The sequence below is a fragment of the Myotis nattereri genome (assembly GCF_964212035.1).
Source record: "Myotis nattereri genome assembly, chromosome: 5".
NCBI classification, from domain to species: domain Eukaryota; kingdom Metazoa; phylum Chordata; class Mammalia; order Chiroptera; family Vespertilionidae; genus Myotis; species Myotis nattereri.
Window position 1 is genome coordinate 82,542,096 of NC_138080.1, and position 13,631 is coordinate 82,555,726.

The 13,631-nt window shown below is 44.1% G+C and overlaps 1 protein-coding gene and 1 pseudogene across 2 annotated transcripts; one reads left to right on the plus strand and one right to left on the minus strand.

The window, feature by feature from the left end:
- Positions 1–367: 367 nt before the first annotated feature.
- Positions 368–11,088, minus strand: LOC308518988 (mitochondrial ornithine transporter 2-like; the record flags this gene model as incomplete). The annotated part of the gene is made up of 1 exon (XM_081090861.1): positions 368–11,088. One exon carries the CDS (start codon positions 11,086–11,088, stop codon positions 10,183–10,185), a length of 906 nt encoding a protein of 301 aa, XP_080946987.1. The 3' UTR covers positions 368–10,182.
- On the plus strand, positions 2,289–2,784 carry LOC308518989 (U1 small nuclear ribonucleoprotein C-like; annotated as a pseudogene). Its single transcript has one exon. The product of its transcript is annotated as a U1 small nuclear ribonucleoprotein C-like (transcript).
- Positions 11,089–13,631: the final 2,543 nt, after the last annotated feature.

Consider the following 13,631-nt stretch of genomic DNA (forward strand, 5'->3'; position numbering starts at 1 on the left):
GGCAAGCAGGCCAGCAGAGGGGGGCAGTTGGGGATGAGAAGGCCAGTGGGGGAGCAGTTGGGGGCGAGCAGGCTGGCAGGGGGGCATTTGGGGGAGAGCAGGCCAGCAGGGGTGGGCAGTTAGGGGTGATCAGGCCAGAAGGGGGGCAGTTGGGGTTGATCAGGCTGGCAGGCAGCGTGGTTAAGGGTGATCAGGCAGGCAGGTAGGTGAGCGGTTAGGAGCCAGCGGTCCTGGATTGTGAGAGGGACCCCCAAGGGGTCCCAGATTGGAGAGGGTGCAGGCCGGGTTGAGGGACACCCCCCTATGCATGAATTTTGTGCACTGGGCCACTAATATAGGATATAAAACCCTAATATGCAAATAGACTGAACAGCAGAACAACCGAACAACCTGTCACTATGTCGTGTGGTGACCACCAGGGGGCATGCACAGAACATGGTGGGCATTGGCAGAACAAGGCGGCAAAGTGCAGAACATGGCAGAGATTGACCACAGCGGGATGGTGGAGCAGGTGAGCGTGGGTGCCAGACTAAGGCAGAGTGCCAGTCACTGTCATTGGGGCAAGCCTCTGGTGGTTACTGAAAATTCTTTGCTCCTGCATGCTGTGGTCCTGCTGGGCGCTCACACCCGCTGCTGGCACCCAGCGCCAGCCCCGATTACTCGGTGCCGTCAGCGGGTATGAGCAGCAGCTGCTGGCCCTGATCACCCCTGAGGGCTTCTCCACCTCCCCCTGCTCCTGAGGGGCGATGGGGGCAGCAGCCACCATTCATACCCACTGCAGGCACTGGCCTCAATTGCTCCACGTGGTCAGCAGGTGCGAGCGGGGCCAGCACAGTCAGCACATGGGAGTGGCGGCGGCAGGAGCGGGGTTGCAGCAGACAAGGGACCTGGGGCCACAGTGGGAGGGACCAGGCGGGGGCGCAGAAAATGGGCCGAGACCTTCCCCTGTGCCCACCGCAGCCTCGTGGCCCACAGTTCCTTTCAAGGTGCACGAATTCGTGCACTGGGCTGTCGTAAGTGTTCCCCTCCACGTCCTGCGTGGTTCAGGGTTCGGGTCTGGAAGAGGAGCCGCACAACAAATGAAATAGAAAAGACACGAGAATAATTTGGGAATATTGGGGGACCAGGCGGGAGAGTCCAACTCAAGAGGAAGGACTTCCACTGTGCTCAGGCCTCACCAAGCTTTTTATAGTGAGCAGTAAACAAGGCAGTGGTTACCAAAGTTACACTTTTCTTGTGAGTTTCACTTGTTTACACCATGGTTATACTTCCTGCACTTCCTCAGCCCCTTAGATTCCCAGATAAGATCTAGGGAGTGTTATAAGGTCAAGCCTAATTAAGCTAAGAGGATTGTGCCCTCTAAGCTAGGACTTGTTTGTGACTTTGCCAGTAGGTCAGTCCGAGGCTTAACCCTATATCAGTTTCCCACACTGGGCCCCTAGTTTTATCATAATGAAACTAAGCTAGAAATCAATAACAAAAAGATGATGAGAATATCCCATATGCTTGGAAATTTAAAAATTTAGTTTAATAACCTGTGAGTTAAAGAAAGCATCACACTAAAATTAGACTGGACTATTTTGATACAGCTTAACAAAACAAGTAGGATTCAATTAAGCAGTATTTAGGGAAAATTTAATAGCCTTGAATATATCATAAAAAGAGAAATACTAAGGATTAATGCATATCCTTCTCAAGAATGAGAAAAACAAGAGACAATGGACCCAAAAGAAGACAAGGAAGAAAATAATTAAGAGAAGAAATTAATGAAATAGTAAACAAGTATCTAAGAAAGATAACCCAAATACCCAAAAGCTGATTCTTTGAAATATTAATAAAATTTGACAAATCTCTGGCAATGTACAAGAAAACTACAAGGAAGGTAAAACAACCAATAGCAGAAATTGAAAGGGGAATTGGAATTCAAATATTGTAGACACAGTAAAAAGGTAAACTAAAATATTATACCCAAGTCTATGACAAGAAGCTAAAAATTTTGGTTGGAAAACAAATTGCTAGAAATATAATCAAACTGATTCATCAAGATTAGATAAACTGAAGCATGATAAGTGTTAAATAAGTTAAATTTTAGGATCATCTGGCCAAGAGTACTACCAAAAATTCAAAAAAAGAAATAATCCAATCTTACACAAACACTTCCATAGGATAGAGAAAAAAGGAGAACACTCACTCCCTAAAAATGTTATCTGTTTAGCATAATCCTAATATCAAGAAAGGAAAATTAAATGCCACTATCAAATGGAGTGCCCAATGGCCCGCAGAGCAACATGCCCAAGTTTTAGTGTGACTACTGCAATACATACCTCACCCGTGACTCTCCCTCTGTGAGAAACACCGCAGTGGTAGGAAACACAATGAGAATGTGCAGGACTGCATCAGAAATGATGGAAGAGCAGGCTCAGAGCCTGACTGAGAAAACAACTGCAGCCTTTCAGCAAGATACCTCCTACTCCAGCAGGGGCAGTGATTCTCACTTTCTCCAGGTCTTCTGGATCCTCCTTGCCCTGGCATGATGCCAGCACTCCATATGGGGGCCCTCCCATGATGCCAATGATGGGTCCTCCTCCCCCTGGGATGATGCCAGTAGGACTTGGTTCTCAGCATGGGCCTCCTGCTCACCTTTCCTACAACTCTGGACAAATGCTTAGTGCTCCTGGAATGAGGCTGCCAATGCCAGGGCACATGGGAATGGTGCCTCGGCCCCCAATGATGAGACCTCCCGCCTGTCCCATAATAGTGCCCACTCGGCCAGGAATGACTTGACCAGGAAGGTGAGAAGAGAGGAGAGCCTCTTCTATCAGTTTTATATTACTTGTTCTACTTCACCAGGAGATTGTGGTGGTGTGACTCTGCGTGTTTTCAAACAGCAAGGTCAGGAAGATTCACTCCCTCTTCCTATCAAAGAGAGAATAGTTTGGGCGGGGAGTAATGGGGCAAAAAATAAATTTTAATTTGTATTGTGAAATGTGAAAATAAAATTGTCAACTCTTTTAGTTTAAAAAAGAGCCATCATCACTCACTGACAAAAATTAAAGGAGAAAAATCGCACAATTATCTTTATGACACATAAAAAGCTTTTGTTAAAATTCTCTTTATGCTGGGAGAAATAATCTTTTTAAGCCAGGACTTGAAGGACATTCCCTTAATCTTCAAATGGTATGAAAACATTGAATACAAAACAAGTGAATTGTGAAATGTTAAAAGCATTCCTGAGATCATAAACAAATGTCCACTATTCATATTGTACTGAAGGTTTTTGCCAGCATGATAAGGCAAAGAAATACAAATTATGTAGATTGTAGAGGAAGAAATAAAGTTATTATTTGCAGATGATATTAAGGAGTGCACAGAAAATCCAAAGATACTTACAGATAAAATATTATAATTTTTAAAAAGTCAGGTTTCAGCCCGGCCAGAGTGGCTCAGTTGGTTGAGTGTCATCCTGTGCACTGGAGGGTTGCCGGTTTGATTCCTGGTTGGGGCACATGCCTGGGTTGTGTGTTGGATCTCCAGTTGGGGCACTGTGCGGAGGGCAGTCAATCTGTTTCTCTCTCTCTCTCTCTCTCTCTCTCTCTCTCTCTCTCTCTCTCTTCCTCTCTCTCTCTCTCTCTCTCTCTCTCTCTCTCTCTCTCTCTCTCTCTCCCCCCCCTTTCCTCTCTCTAAGCATGTCCTTGGGTGAGGATTCAAAAAAAGGAAGGTTGCAGAATTTGAAAAAAACATACACAATAATTTTATTTTATAAACCAGCAACAAACAGAAATTGACATTTAAAATAAAGATACAATTTACTACCATCAAAAAAAATCAAGTACCTAGGAACAAGTGTAATAAAGTGTAAGATCTCAATGGGGAAATTATATGGCTTTATAAAGAGACATTAAGATGACTTACATTAATGAAGACATATTGATGCTCATGAATGGAAAGATTCATTTTTTAAGTTATCAATTCTCTTCTCCCCCAGTACATTATAACAGGACATTACATTACTTTAAAATTCATATGAAATAATAAAATGTCATTAACATCTGGGAAATATCTTAAGAAAAAAAAGAACAGGAAGAAAAAACTTGCCCTACTAATTATTAAGACTTGTTATAAATCTATATTAGACAAGATGGTCTGGTATTGGTGTACAGATAGAAAATTTGACAAATGTAATAGGTCAAAAGACTTACATATATACTGTATATGGAACATTTGAATATTAGAGAGATAGCAAGTCAGATTGTCTGTCTGCTCAGGCTACTCTAACACAATACCATAGGCTAGTGAAGTGATGGTGAACCGTTTGAGCTCGGCGTGTCAGCATTTTGAAAAACCCTAACTTAACTCTGGTGCTGTGTCACATATAGAAATTTTTTGATATTTGCAACCATAGTAAAATAAAGACTTACATTTTTGATATTTATTTTATATATTTAAATGTCATTTAACAAAGAAAAGTCAACCAAAAAAATAAGTTCGTGTGTCACCTCTGACACGCGTGTCATAGGTTTGCCATCACTGGGCTAGTGGCTTAAACAACAGATGTTTATTTCTCACAATTCTGGAGGCTGGGAAGTCTAAGATCAAGGTGCCAGCAGATTGGGTTCTCGATGAGGGCCTTTTTCCTGGCTTGCAGACTGCAGGGTTCTCTGTATCTTCACAAGGCTGAGAGGAGCAACTCTTGTGTTTCTTCCTCTTCTTATAAAGGCACTAACCTCATCATGGAGCTCTATCCTATAATGTCTGCCAGGCCTGGTTACCTCCCAAAGGCTCCATCTCCTATCACCATCATATTGGGGGTTAGGGCTTCAATATATGAGTTTGGAGAGGAGGGGGGCACATTCAGTCTATAATACAGCTCAATGAGAAAAGATGAGATGTCCAATTAAAAATAGTTATTCATACAGAAAAAAATTAAATTGAGTCTTAATTTAAAAATAAACTCCAAATAGATTTAAGACTTAAATATCAAAAAAAAAAATCTCCCACAAACAGAAGCAAAACCTTTAAAGCTCTTAGTAGAAAATATAGGTAAATAAAGTTTAGATCTTTGGCGAAGAAATAACTTCTTTAAAAAGACACTGACCATAGAATAAAGGATTACTAAGTAATAAAAATTTGACTGCATTAATCAAGAACTTTGACTCATCAATAGACATCTTAAAAATTTGGAAAAGGTGCCCAGGCAGTGTTGCTCAGTGGTTGAGCGTTGTCCCATGCACCAAAAGGTTGCTGGTTCCATTCTGGATCAGGGCACTTACCCAGGTTTTGGTTTGATCTCCAGCCAGGCTGTGTGCAGGAGGCAACCAATTGATGTTCCTCTCTTACATGAATGTTTCTCTATCCCTCTCCTTTCTTCTCTCTGAAATAAATAAAAACTTAAAAAAAAAAAAGAACAGCCATTTGTATATAAATCAGCAAGCAATGTATGTGGAAAGATGCCCTAGTTAATGTTTGCTGAGTCCAGGTTGCTGAGGAGGACCCAGTGAAACTTCTTTAGGCTGGAGTAGAAATAGTCACTAGACAGACAATTATCTGGAGGAACTAATATCCTTTCTGGGGACATTTTTTTTCACCCACAGAATGTGCAGGATTGTTAAGAAAGGTCAATTTTCTACAAAACTACTTATCAACCTGTGGAGAGCTGCTGGCTAGCACATTCGGGCGTTTTTTAAATATGTCGGCTGAACTCAAGGCGCAGGCAGAGCCACACCCTGGGGGTGGTCCTAGTCACTCAGTCTGACTTTCCCACCCAGGTGCTAAGGGGGGCAGGTCCTATTATGTTGCCAGGAACTCAAGGCCCAACCAGATGTGACGTAACTTCCGGTTACTGATAATATATATATATATATATATATATATATATATATATATATATATATATATATTATATGGTGCTGGCTGGCTGGCTGGCTGTTCCTCCATCAGAGGGCAGATGCCACACTCAGGCCCAGCTTTCCCTATGTTTCTGTCTCAATCTTGTTTTATTCATTTTCCCTAACCTTCCGTGGTGTTCTACACAAGAATTCATCAACCCCTGCGTTCTCTCTCTCTGTGCTGGCCGCGGGAAGAGAGACCCCCCCCCACCATACCCACCTGTGAAATTTTCCATCTCTAGGTGCAGAGTAAAACCCCTAACACCAAATGTTCTGAACTGGTTCAATGAATAGAGAATCAGTGCTGATGACGACCACCAACCTTGAAGAGACTGGTTGGCAAGAAGATACTAGTCCATCGGCAAGGAGCCAGTATTTAAATACTGGCATTAGAATGGAGCCAAGAACACTTTGGATGGTGGAGCTCACAAGGCAGATCCTAGATAGTTCAAATGCTGAAATAATTTACTTTGTAAAAAGTCTCTCAAAGAAGACTTCTGGCCCATTCCACGTGGAACTGGATGGGATCAGAGAGACCAGAGAGTTACAGGCTTTGAAAATAGGGATTTCAAAGCTCAGATGGTGCTCAAGTTGGAAATACAACCACGGACAGGAGGCTACTTCCTGGCCATGAGTAAAAATTTCTCCTGTGACTATTTTATGTACACAACAACTTCCTAGAAATAATTATCACTCCTCTTTAGAGCTTTGGGCCTGAAGAAAAAGAACCTCCTTTTCTTCCAAGTTCAGCAACTTGAAGCTATTTTCTTGTGCAATTAAAGAAAATTACAGGTTTGATAGTACATTGCCAGATTTGATCTTTCTGAGATATCACATATACTTAACAACTGCTAAAGCTTGGTATCCTATGAAAGCTAGGACAGAGAATGAATTTCTAGTTACAATTTCACTGTAGCATGCAGACCATCTGGCCCTGACTATAGACCAAATAATGGAATAAATATCAGAAAATATTTTTTGCCCCAGTTGGTTTGGCTTAGTGAATAAAGCGTTGGTCTGCTGACTGAAGGGTTCCAGTTTCAATTTCAGTCAAGAGCACGGTACCTGGGGTTGCAGGCTCTATCCCCAGCCCTGGTGCGAGTGCGTGTGTGTGAGGCAACCAACTGATGTGATGTTTCTCTCTGTGTCTCTTCCCCTCCCTTCCACTCTCTCTAAGTCAATGGAAAAATATCCTTGAGTGAGGATTACTAACAGCAAAAAAGATTTTTCAAAGTTGAGGGGTAAATTACGCCATGTGGTGTTATGGGTTGACTCAGCGAGATAGACCACAGACTCAGAATTTAAATTTAGGAACCTTTATTAAGCCGGCCAGCTGTCTGCAGTCCCAGCACTCCGCCAAAGCAAAGGCGGAACTGCAGCAATGACTGCAAGCGTTACAGCCTATTTATTTGCAAAAACTACAAAGTTACAAAGCCTTGTTTACACAATTTGTTCCCGACACAGTATAGCATTATCACCTTCCTATCTATGTTTTCCGGGAACAGAGAGCACAGTATATTGAGGAGGGACCATGAGACCATATCTCAAGGCCTGACCTGATGTCAGTACCTTCCTATCTGTCTGTTCCAGGAACAGACAGTACAGCATGCCCTGATATGCAGCCCAGTACATTGGGAGTGAAGTGAAATTTAAAATAAGGCTAGGCATCAGAAAAATGGATTTGACTAATTTAAATCTTAGAAATAAATACCATCTCACCACACAAAAATAACAAATAAGTGAATATTATATGCCAATCCTATATAATAAAAGGGTAATATGCATATTGACCAAATGGCAGAACAACCAGTCAGTGGAGGGTGGGGCTAGTGAGCAGGCGGTGCCAGGCCAGCCAAGGCAGGTGGCAGCAGGCAGAGGGAGGGGATGGCAATTGGGGGGGAGGGGGTGGGGCAAATAGCAATATTAAAATATTTCTTCTAATTAATTCACTTTCAATGTGCACAAATTTGTGCACCGGGCCACTAGTTATCCATAATAATAAAAGCGTAATATGCTAATTAGACCAGATGATACTGCAGTGGCGAGGGCCAAGGCAGAGGCAGCAGAGGCCCCCACAAGGGTGGGCAGGGGCCGAGGTAAAGGCCCCCGGCTGCCGTGGCGGTGGGGGCTGAGCCCCTTGCATGAATGTTGTGCATTGGGCCTCTAGTAACACAATAAAAAAAGGTGATGGATGTGGTATGTTAAAAAAACAAAATTCAACTGAGTAAATTTGAAGATCTAATTGGCTTTATTAAGCGATTCATGAATAGGGCAGCATCCTATCTAGCAACTAGAAGGATGCTCAGAGGGGTGCACAAAATGGAAGATTTTTATAGGCAGGAGGGTGTGGAAGGGGAGTTATTAGCAAAAGGAAGAAAGAAAGAAAGAAAGAAAGAAAGAAAGAAAGAAAGAAAGAAAGGAAGGAAGGAAAGAAGGAAACAAGGAAAGAAGGAAAGAAGGAAAGAAGGAAGAAAGAAAGGTTTTTGAGAACAGAACACAGATAGTATTAATGTCTGAATATCTAGAGGTCAATATAGTATATTTTAAGTGGTGTGAATTAAATAAATATTTTTATTTAGGTAAATAATTTAATGATAGAACACTCAAATTTCTTTAAACACAATATTTCAAATTACTATCTTTCTGGAATACAGATCTTAAATGGTGCAAATTGTACCCAAATATCAAACCATGAATTTAACAGAGGCTTCACTGATAGAAAAAGCGAAAGGAAACTAGAAATTTTACAAAGATTTATGGTCTACTGACAGCAATACACATACATGGTGTGGACTATTATTAAGACTGGTAGCCTGCTGGCTTTTAGCTTTACAAGCTGCTTAACAACACTTCTTATTGAAGATTCTGCTGGTCTTGGACCAGCAAGGAATGATCAGGCTTATTTTAATGGTGACAAGAATAACTATCTTACCATACGGCCATATGGTACACATCACCAAATTTCTAGGATCAGATGAACTATGGTTTTTGTGTGTGCATATATACATAAATGTGGTATAGTTTAATAAAATTGCATTTCTTATGTTTCATTGCTTTATAACGTCACACTCCATATAGTGTTTTCATTAAAATTCACTGATGGTCAGTACCAAATTTAGAAGGTTCCAACACTATATAAGCATGACGAGGAGTTACAGACCTTGAGGTAAACTTCAGGATGGGTCAGCCTTAATATTCCTCACAGTGGAGTGCAAACACTAGATTCTGTCTAGTTCTGCCTGAGAGGAGAGGACTTCATCCACAAGTATTGTCATTTGAACACAAAACAGGGAACAGAAGCTTTTCTTGGCTTTGGCACTCTCTGTTCCCTGGAAGGGTTTCTGACCGGTGGAGGCAGAGAGTAAATAATCCAAAGTGGATCAACAACCCCTAAATGGGCCCAGATAACACCCCTGAAATCCTAGACCCAGAAACTAGGAGCTAAGAACTGTTGTTACCTACATTGGTCTTCATCAAAGCATAGCAGCACAACTCCTTCCTCAATCTTAAGCCCCACAGAGGAGAAGCTCTTTGGGAGAGAAGAAGGGAAGTTGATATAGTTGAAGGCTATGCTACTTCCCAAAGGTCTGACACTCTGGGCCACAGCTAAGAGTGTGGAATACGATCCCACTTTGAAAATGGTTGACTCTATTTTAAGAGCAGAGCATCTTAGAAAAATCCAGGACACCAACTCTAGAACTTCAACTCAAGAACGTGGAACACACAGCAATATACCCTCTTCTTAAAAATCTAGATGTGTATTTTGGTTTTCAATTACCACACAAAAACTTTTTTTAAAAACTTTAATTGCCTAGTACAGTGTACAGTTTTAAAGAGAACCTACATCTTGAATAAGTTAATCATTTATAACCATCTTCATGAAACATAGTTAACTCGGTTTTTCTGGTGCTATGCCATTAAACAGGGAACCAAATTGTGTTTCACTCACAACACATAACCAACTAAATTGTACTACATTCATAGGTGTACGAAAAGGCTGTAATATAACTATCTTTAGCCTTTCAAATTAGGTAGACAGGGCCACCCACTCACTCTGTATATCCCACAAAACACAAAAGCAGCAACTTTTCTATTTCATTACAATTATGGGCAGAAATTATATGATGAAAAACAGAGGTTCTTCCACAAAGTTTAAGGTAGAGGGTAGAAGAAGATAAAAACAAAACTCCCATGAAGTAAAAAATTATCTTACTTTAGTCCAGTACTCCATGAAAACCTGAGATAAACTACAGTCCTCAAAGGTGGGTCCATGTGGATCCAGGTTCACCAAGACACTTCAGTATGCTTCCACCTTGCTCATCAGCCTCCTCCTGCTGTATTCATAAACCAAAAACAGCGACCCATTGGCAGGTAGCGCTCGAATCATAGTAGCTGTCAGTCCAGAATATAAGGCTGCTATCCCCTCACTTTCCACAATGCTTACAAGAGTTCCGACAAACCCCGCCTGTTTTCCATGCATGGAAAGAACCTGAATTCTGGATTTAATGCAATCCACGGGGAATATGACAAGCCAGAGGCAAACCCCAGCAATTCCACCGCTTAACATCAAATGGGCGGGCCCCAGTTCATCTTTTGGTCTCCCCGAGGCCAAGAACGTTCGGCTCAGTTCATAGCCGCCGAAGAAGAAGAAATAGCCCGGCACTTCCTGCAGGAGCGTGCTGGAGAAGCCGTGGTAGAAGCCCCCGGGGCCATCCTTCAGAAGGATGCCCTTCACCACGGACCACACTGTGGTGTGGCTCTGGACGATCTTTCCTGACTTCTCCAATTCGTGCATGGCCTGCAGCCGGCACTTGACCAGCTCAGTGGGGCACAGGGCGAGCGCCGCGAACGCGGACGCCATGGAGCCGGCGGTCGCGGTCTGCAGGTCGCTCAGCTTGGCCTGCTTGTCCAGCCCCACCATTTTCTTCACAAACTGTTGGCAGAAGCCGTAGCACATGAAGAGGACGGAGTTCTCGGCGACGTAGGCCATGAGCGCGGGGCCGGTGCCCTTGTAGAAGCCGCGCAGGCCCACCTGCGCGTACGTCTGGCGGCAGCAGTCGGCGAAGCCCTGGTACAGGCGGGGGAACGTCTGCATCTTCACCTTCACGGTGTCGAAGGGCTGCCCGGTCAGGACACACGCGGTGCCCCCGAGGGCCCCCGACGTGAGGTCGATGGCCGCTTGGATGACGGGGTTGAACCTCATGTTCGCGCGCTGGTCTCGGTGGAAGGCGACCCTCGGAGCGGTGCGTGAGCCCCCGGGCCGCCGCCGCCTCGGGACGATCGCTCCGCGGCGGGAAAAGCCGCTCAGCGCCAGGCCGGGCCCCGGGGGCCGCCTCCAGCGCCGGGGTCACGCGGCTCCCGCGGCCCCGCGCCCTGCGGCCCCAGCCCCGCAACCGCCATCTCGGCGCGCGCGGACGCAAACACTGAGTGAGAACAACGGAAAGCCGTGCGGTAAGTTCTGGCCCGGACGCGGGACTCCGCGCCGCTGTCCCTGCGCGAGGGCGCGTGCTTTCCCCCGGGCCGGACCCCGCCGCCAGGGGGCCCAGCGAGAAACTGAGCGGGGGCCAAAGGGTCCATCTGCCCAAACAGATCGCTGTAGGAAAGACACACAAACCGCTGGGGGTGGGAGGCAATTTACATCTCAGTCGGCCGCTGCTTTGGTCTGGGGAACCTTGAACTGTCTCTGCGGTGGGACCGGCCCGCAGGGCGTCTGGGGTCCCGGGGCGCGGGCGGGGACCCGAGGCGGGCGGAGGGAGGCGCTACTCCGGTCTGCGGAGCCGGAGAAGGGCTATTTCGTGGCAATATCGCAGGGGATGTGGGGCTAGGGCCCTGGGAGGGACTGAGTTCTCAACATTTCTTGAGGTAGCACATTGCTCGGAAAAGAGATCATTATATAATTGCTAGAGATATTTATATAATTGATAAAGGCTGTGTGGTTCCAGCTGTCTCTGCTTGCTACGTTTCAAGGTTCTTGAGGAGCCATAGAGTTTTGTGCAGCGGCCACATAAATTCAGGATACAAATAACACGCTTGCTCAAGGTGAGATGAGGTTTGGGACAGCCGTGAGGGTACCGCGGCGAGGACACGTTTTCTTCTCAGATGATCATGATCCCGACGTTAGAATGTGTTCTCTTAAGATTTACATTCCACGGCCTAGTTGGGATTTCACTTGGGGGGTTAAAAACGAAATGGGGGAAAGGGCAGAAAGTACACTGAAATGATTTTCTCTTTCATCTAGAAAGCCTTCCTTGTCTGATTATTATCTTGGGCTGTCAGTATGTAAAAGCGAGGCACTGGAAAGCGGATTGTGTGTGAGGAGATTGTCAACAAATAGATTCCCTGTCCCTAGAGAGTGTGACCTGGCCTTTTCTTGGAGAATGCCCGGATGTCAGTATTGGGATTTCTTTTCTAAGGAACCACACGGTTTCTTCAGAGAATAATCTTCTGATTGGCTCTGTGTGTGGGCGTGGGCGTGTTGGAGGGGAGGGAGTATCCTTTGGATCCTGATCTAATGAGGCCAAGATGGGGGAGTGGGGGTGGCATTCCTGCAGCAATGGATATAGATTTTCACATAATTCCCCTGTTTGATGCTACACACCCCAACCTTCATCTGCGCCTTTCTCTGACTTTGAGACTTTGCTTTAATTTACCTAGGGAAAAAAAACTTTCCAAAATAAATACAAAAATTAAAGAAAATAAACTTTACATCTGTAGGATGAGGAAGGAAGAGTCATCTAGAGTCCCAGGGTGGGTTAAGGATCTTGGATATCCAACAGCTCTGAACACAGACTTTAATGAATCCCAGGTTTCCACCCTTCCCCCTTCCTTGGAGACTGCTGCCTGCAAAAATTGAGCCTCACGGGTTCTATGTCAAGTGGGTTTGTTTAGTATGCCCCATTACAGACATTTGCTATGTAGCTTTTTCTGATCTCTGAATTAATTTATCATATATTCATCTGCCTTAGCCTTCTGAAAACGGTTTGACATCTATCAGTTAATGGTGTCTCATCTCTTATTCTCATAACCTTGGGGATTAGTTATTTTGGCAGGATTGAAGAGATATGTGAGAACAATCTGCCATTTTAGACTAAAGATATTTTTAAATCCTTCATGTGATATTTGAGAGATGTTATAATGTTTTGATATGGCCCCTAGGAAAGACAGGGAGAAAAAAGTATATTTTAATAACTATTGTGGAGGCCCTATCAAATGATCTAGAAATGCATTCAATATTTTAATGATGGCCACTGATTTTCAATTAATTGCACCTGGTTCATTGTTTTTAATTGAGTTTTTACAAACACGAGATGCAGGCTACTGCAGTAAATCCTCAACTGCTTTTGCATTGAGTTCATGTATGTTTTGGAGAAACCAAATTAGTAAAGGCCAGGCATCACAGGGGCATTCATAAGGAAATGGCCTGTATCTTCACTGAATTGTCAGGTATAGCTGCTGCACAAATAGTAGAGCTGGAGATTAAGTTCCACTAAACAGCTGGACTTGGAGAGAACAGGCCCCAGCATATATTAAACATTGCCCAAGACAAAAAGCCATCTTGAAAGCTATTTTCTCCTGATTCTAACTAACCAAAATGATGATGCTTCTGTTTCAAATTTAAGCACATGTCCTTCCATGCATAGAAACCAGAAAATGGGAAAGAAACTTCCAACCTTTCAGTAAAGATTCTTGACAAGATGAGAACATCCAAATCACATGCTCCCTAGCAACCAGACTGAATGGCCAGAT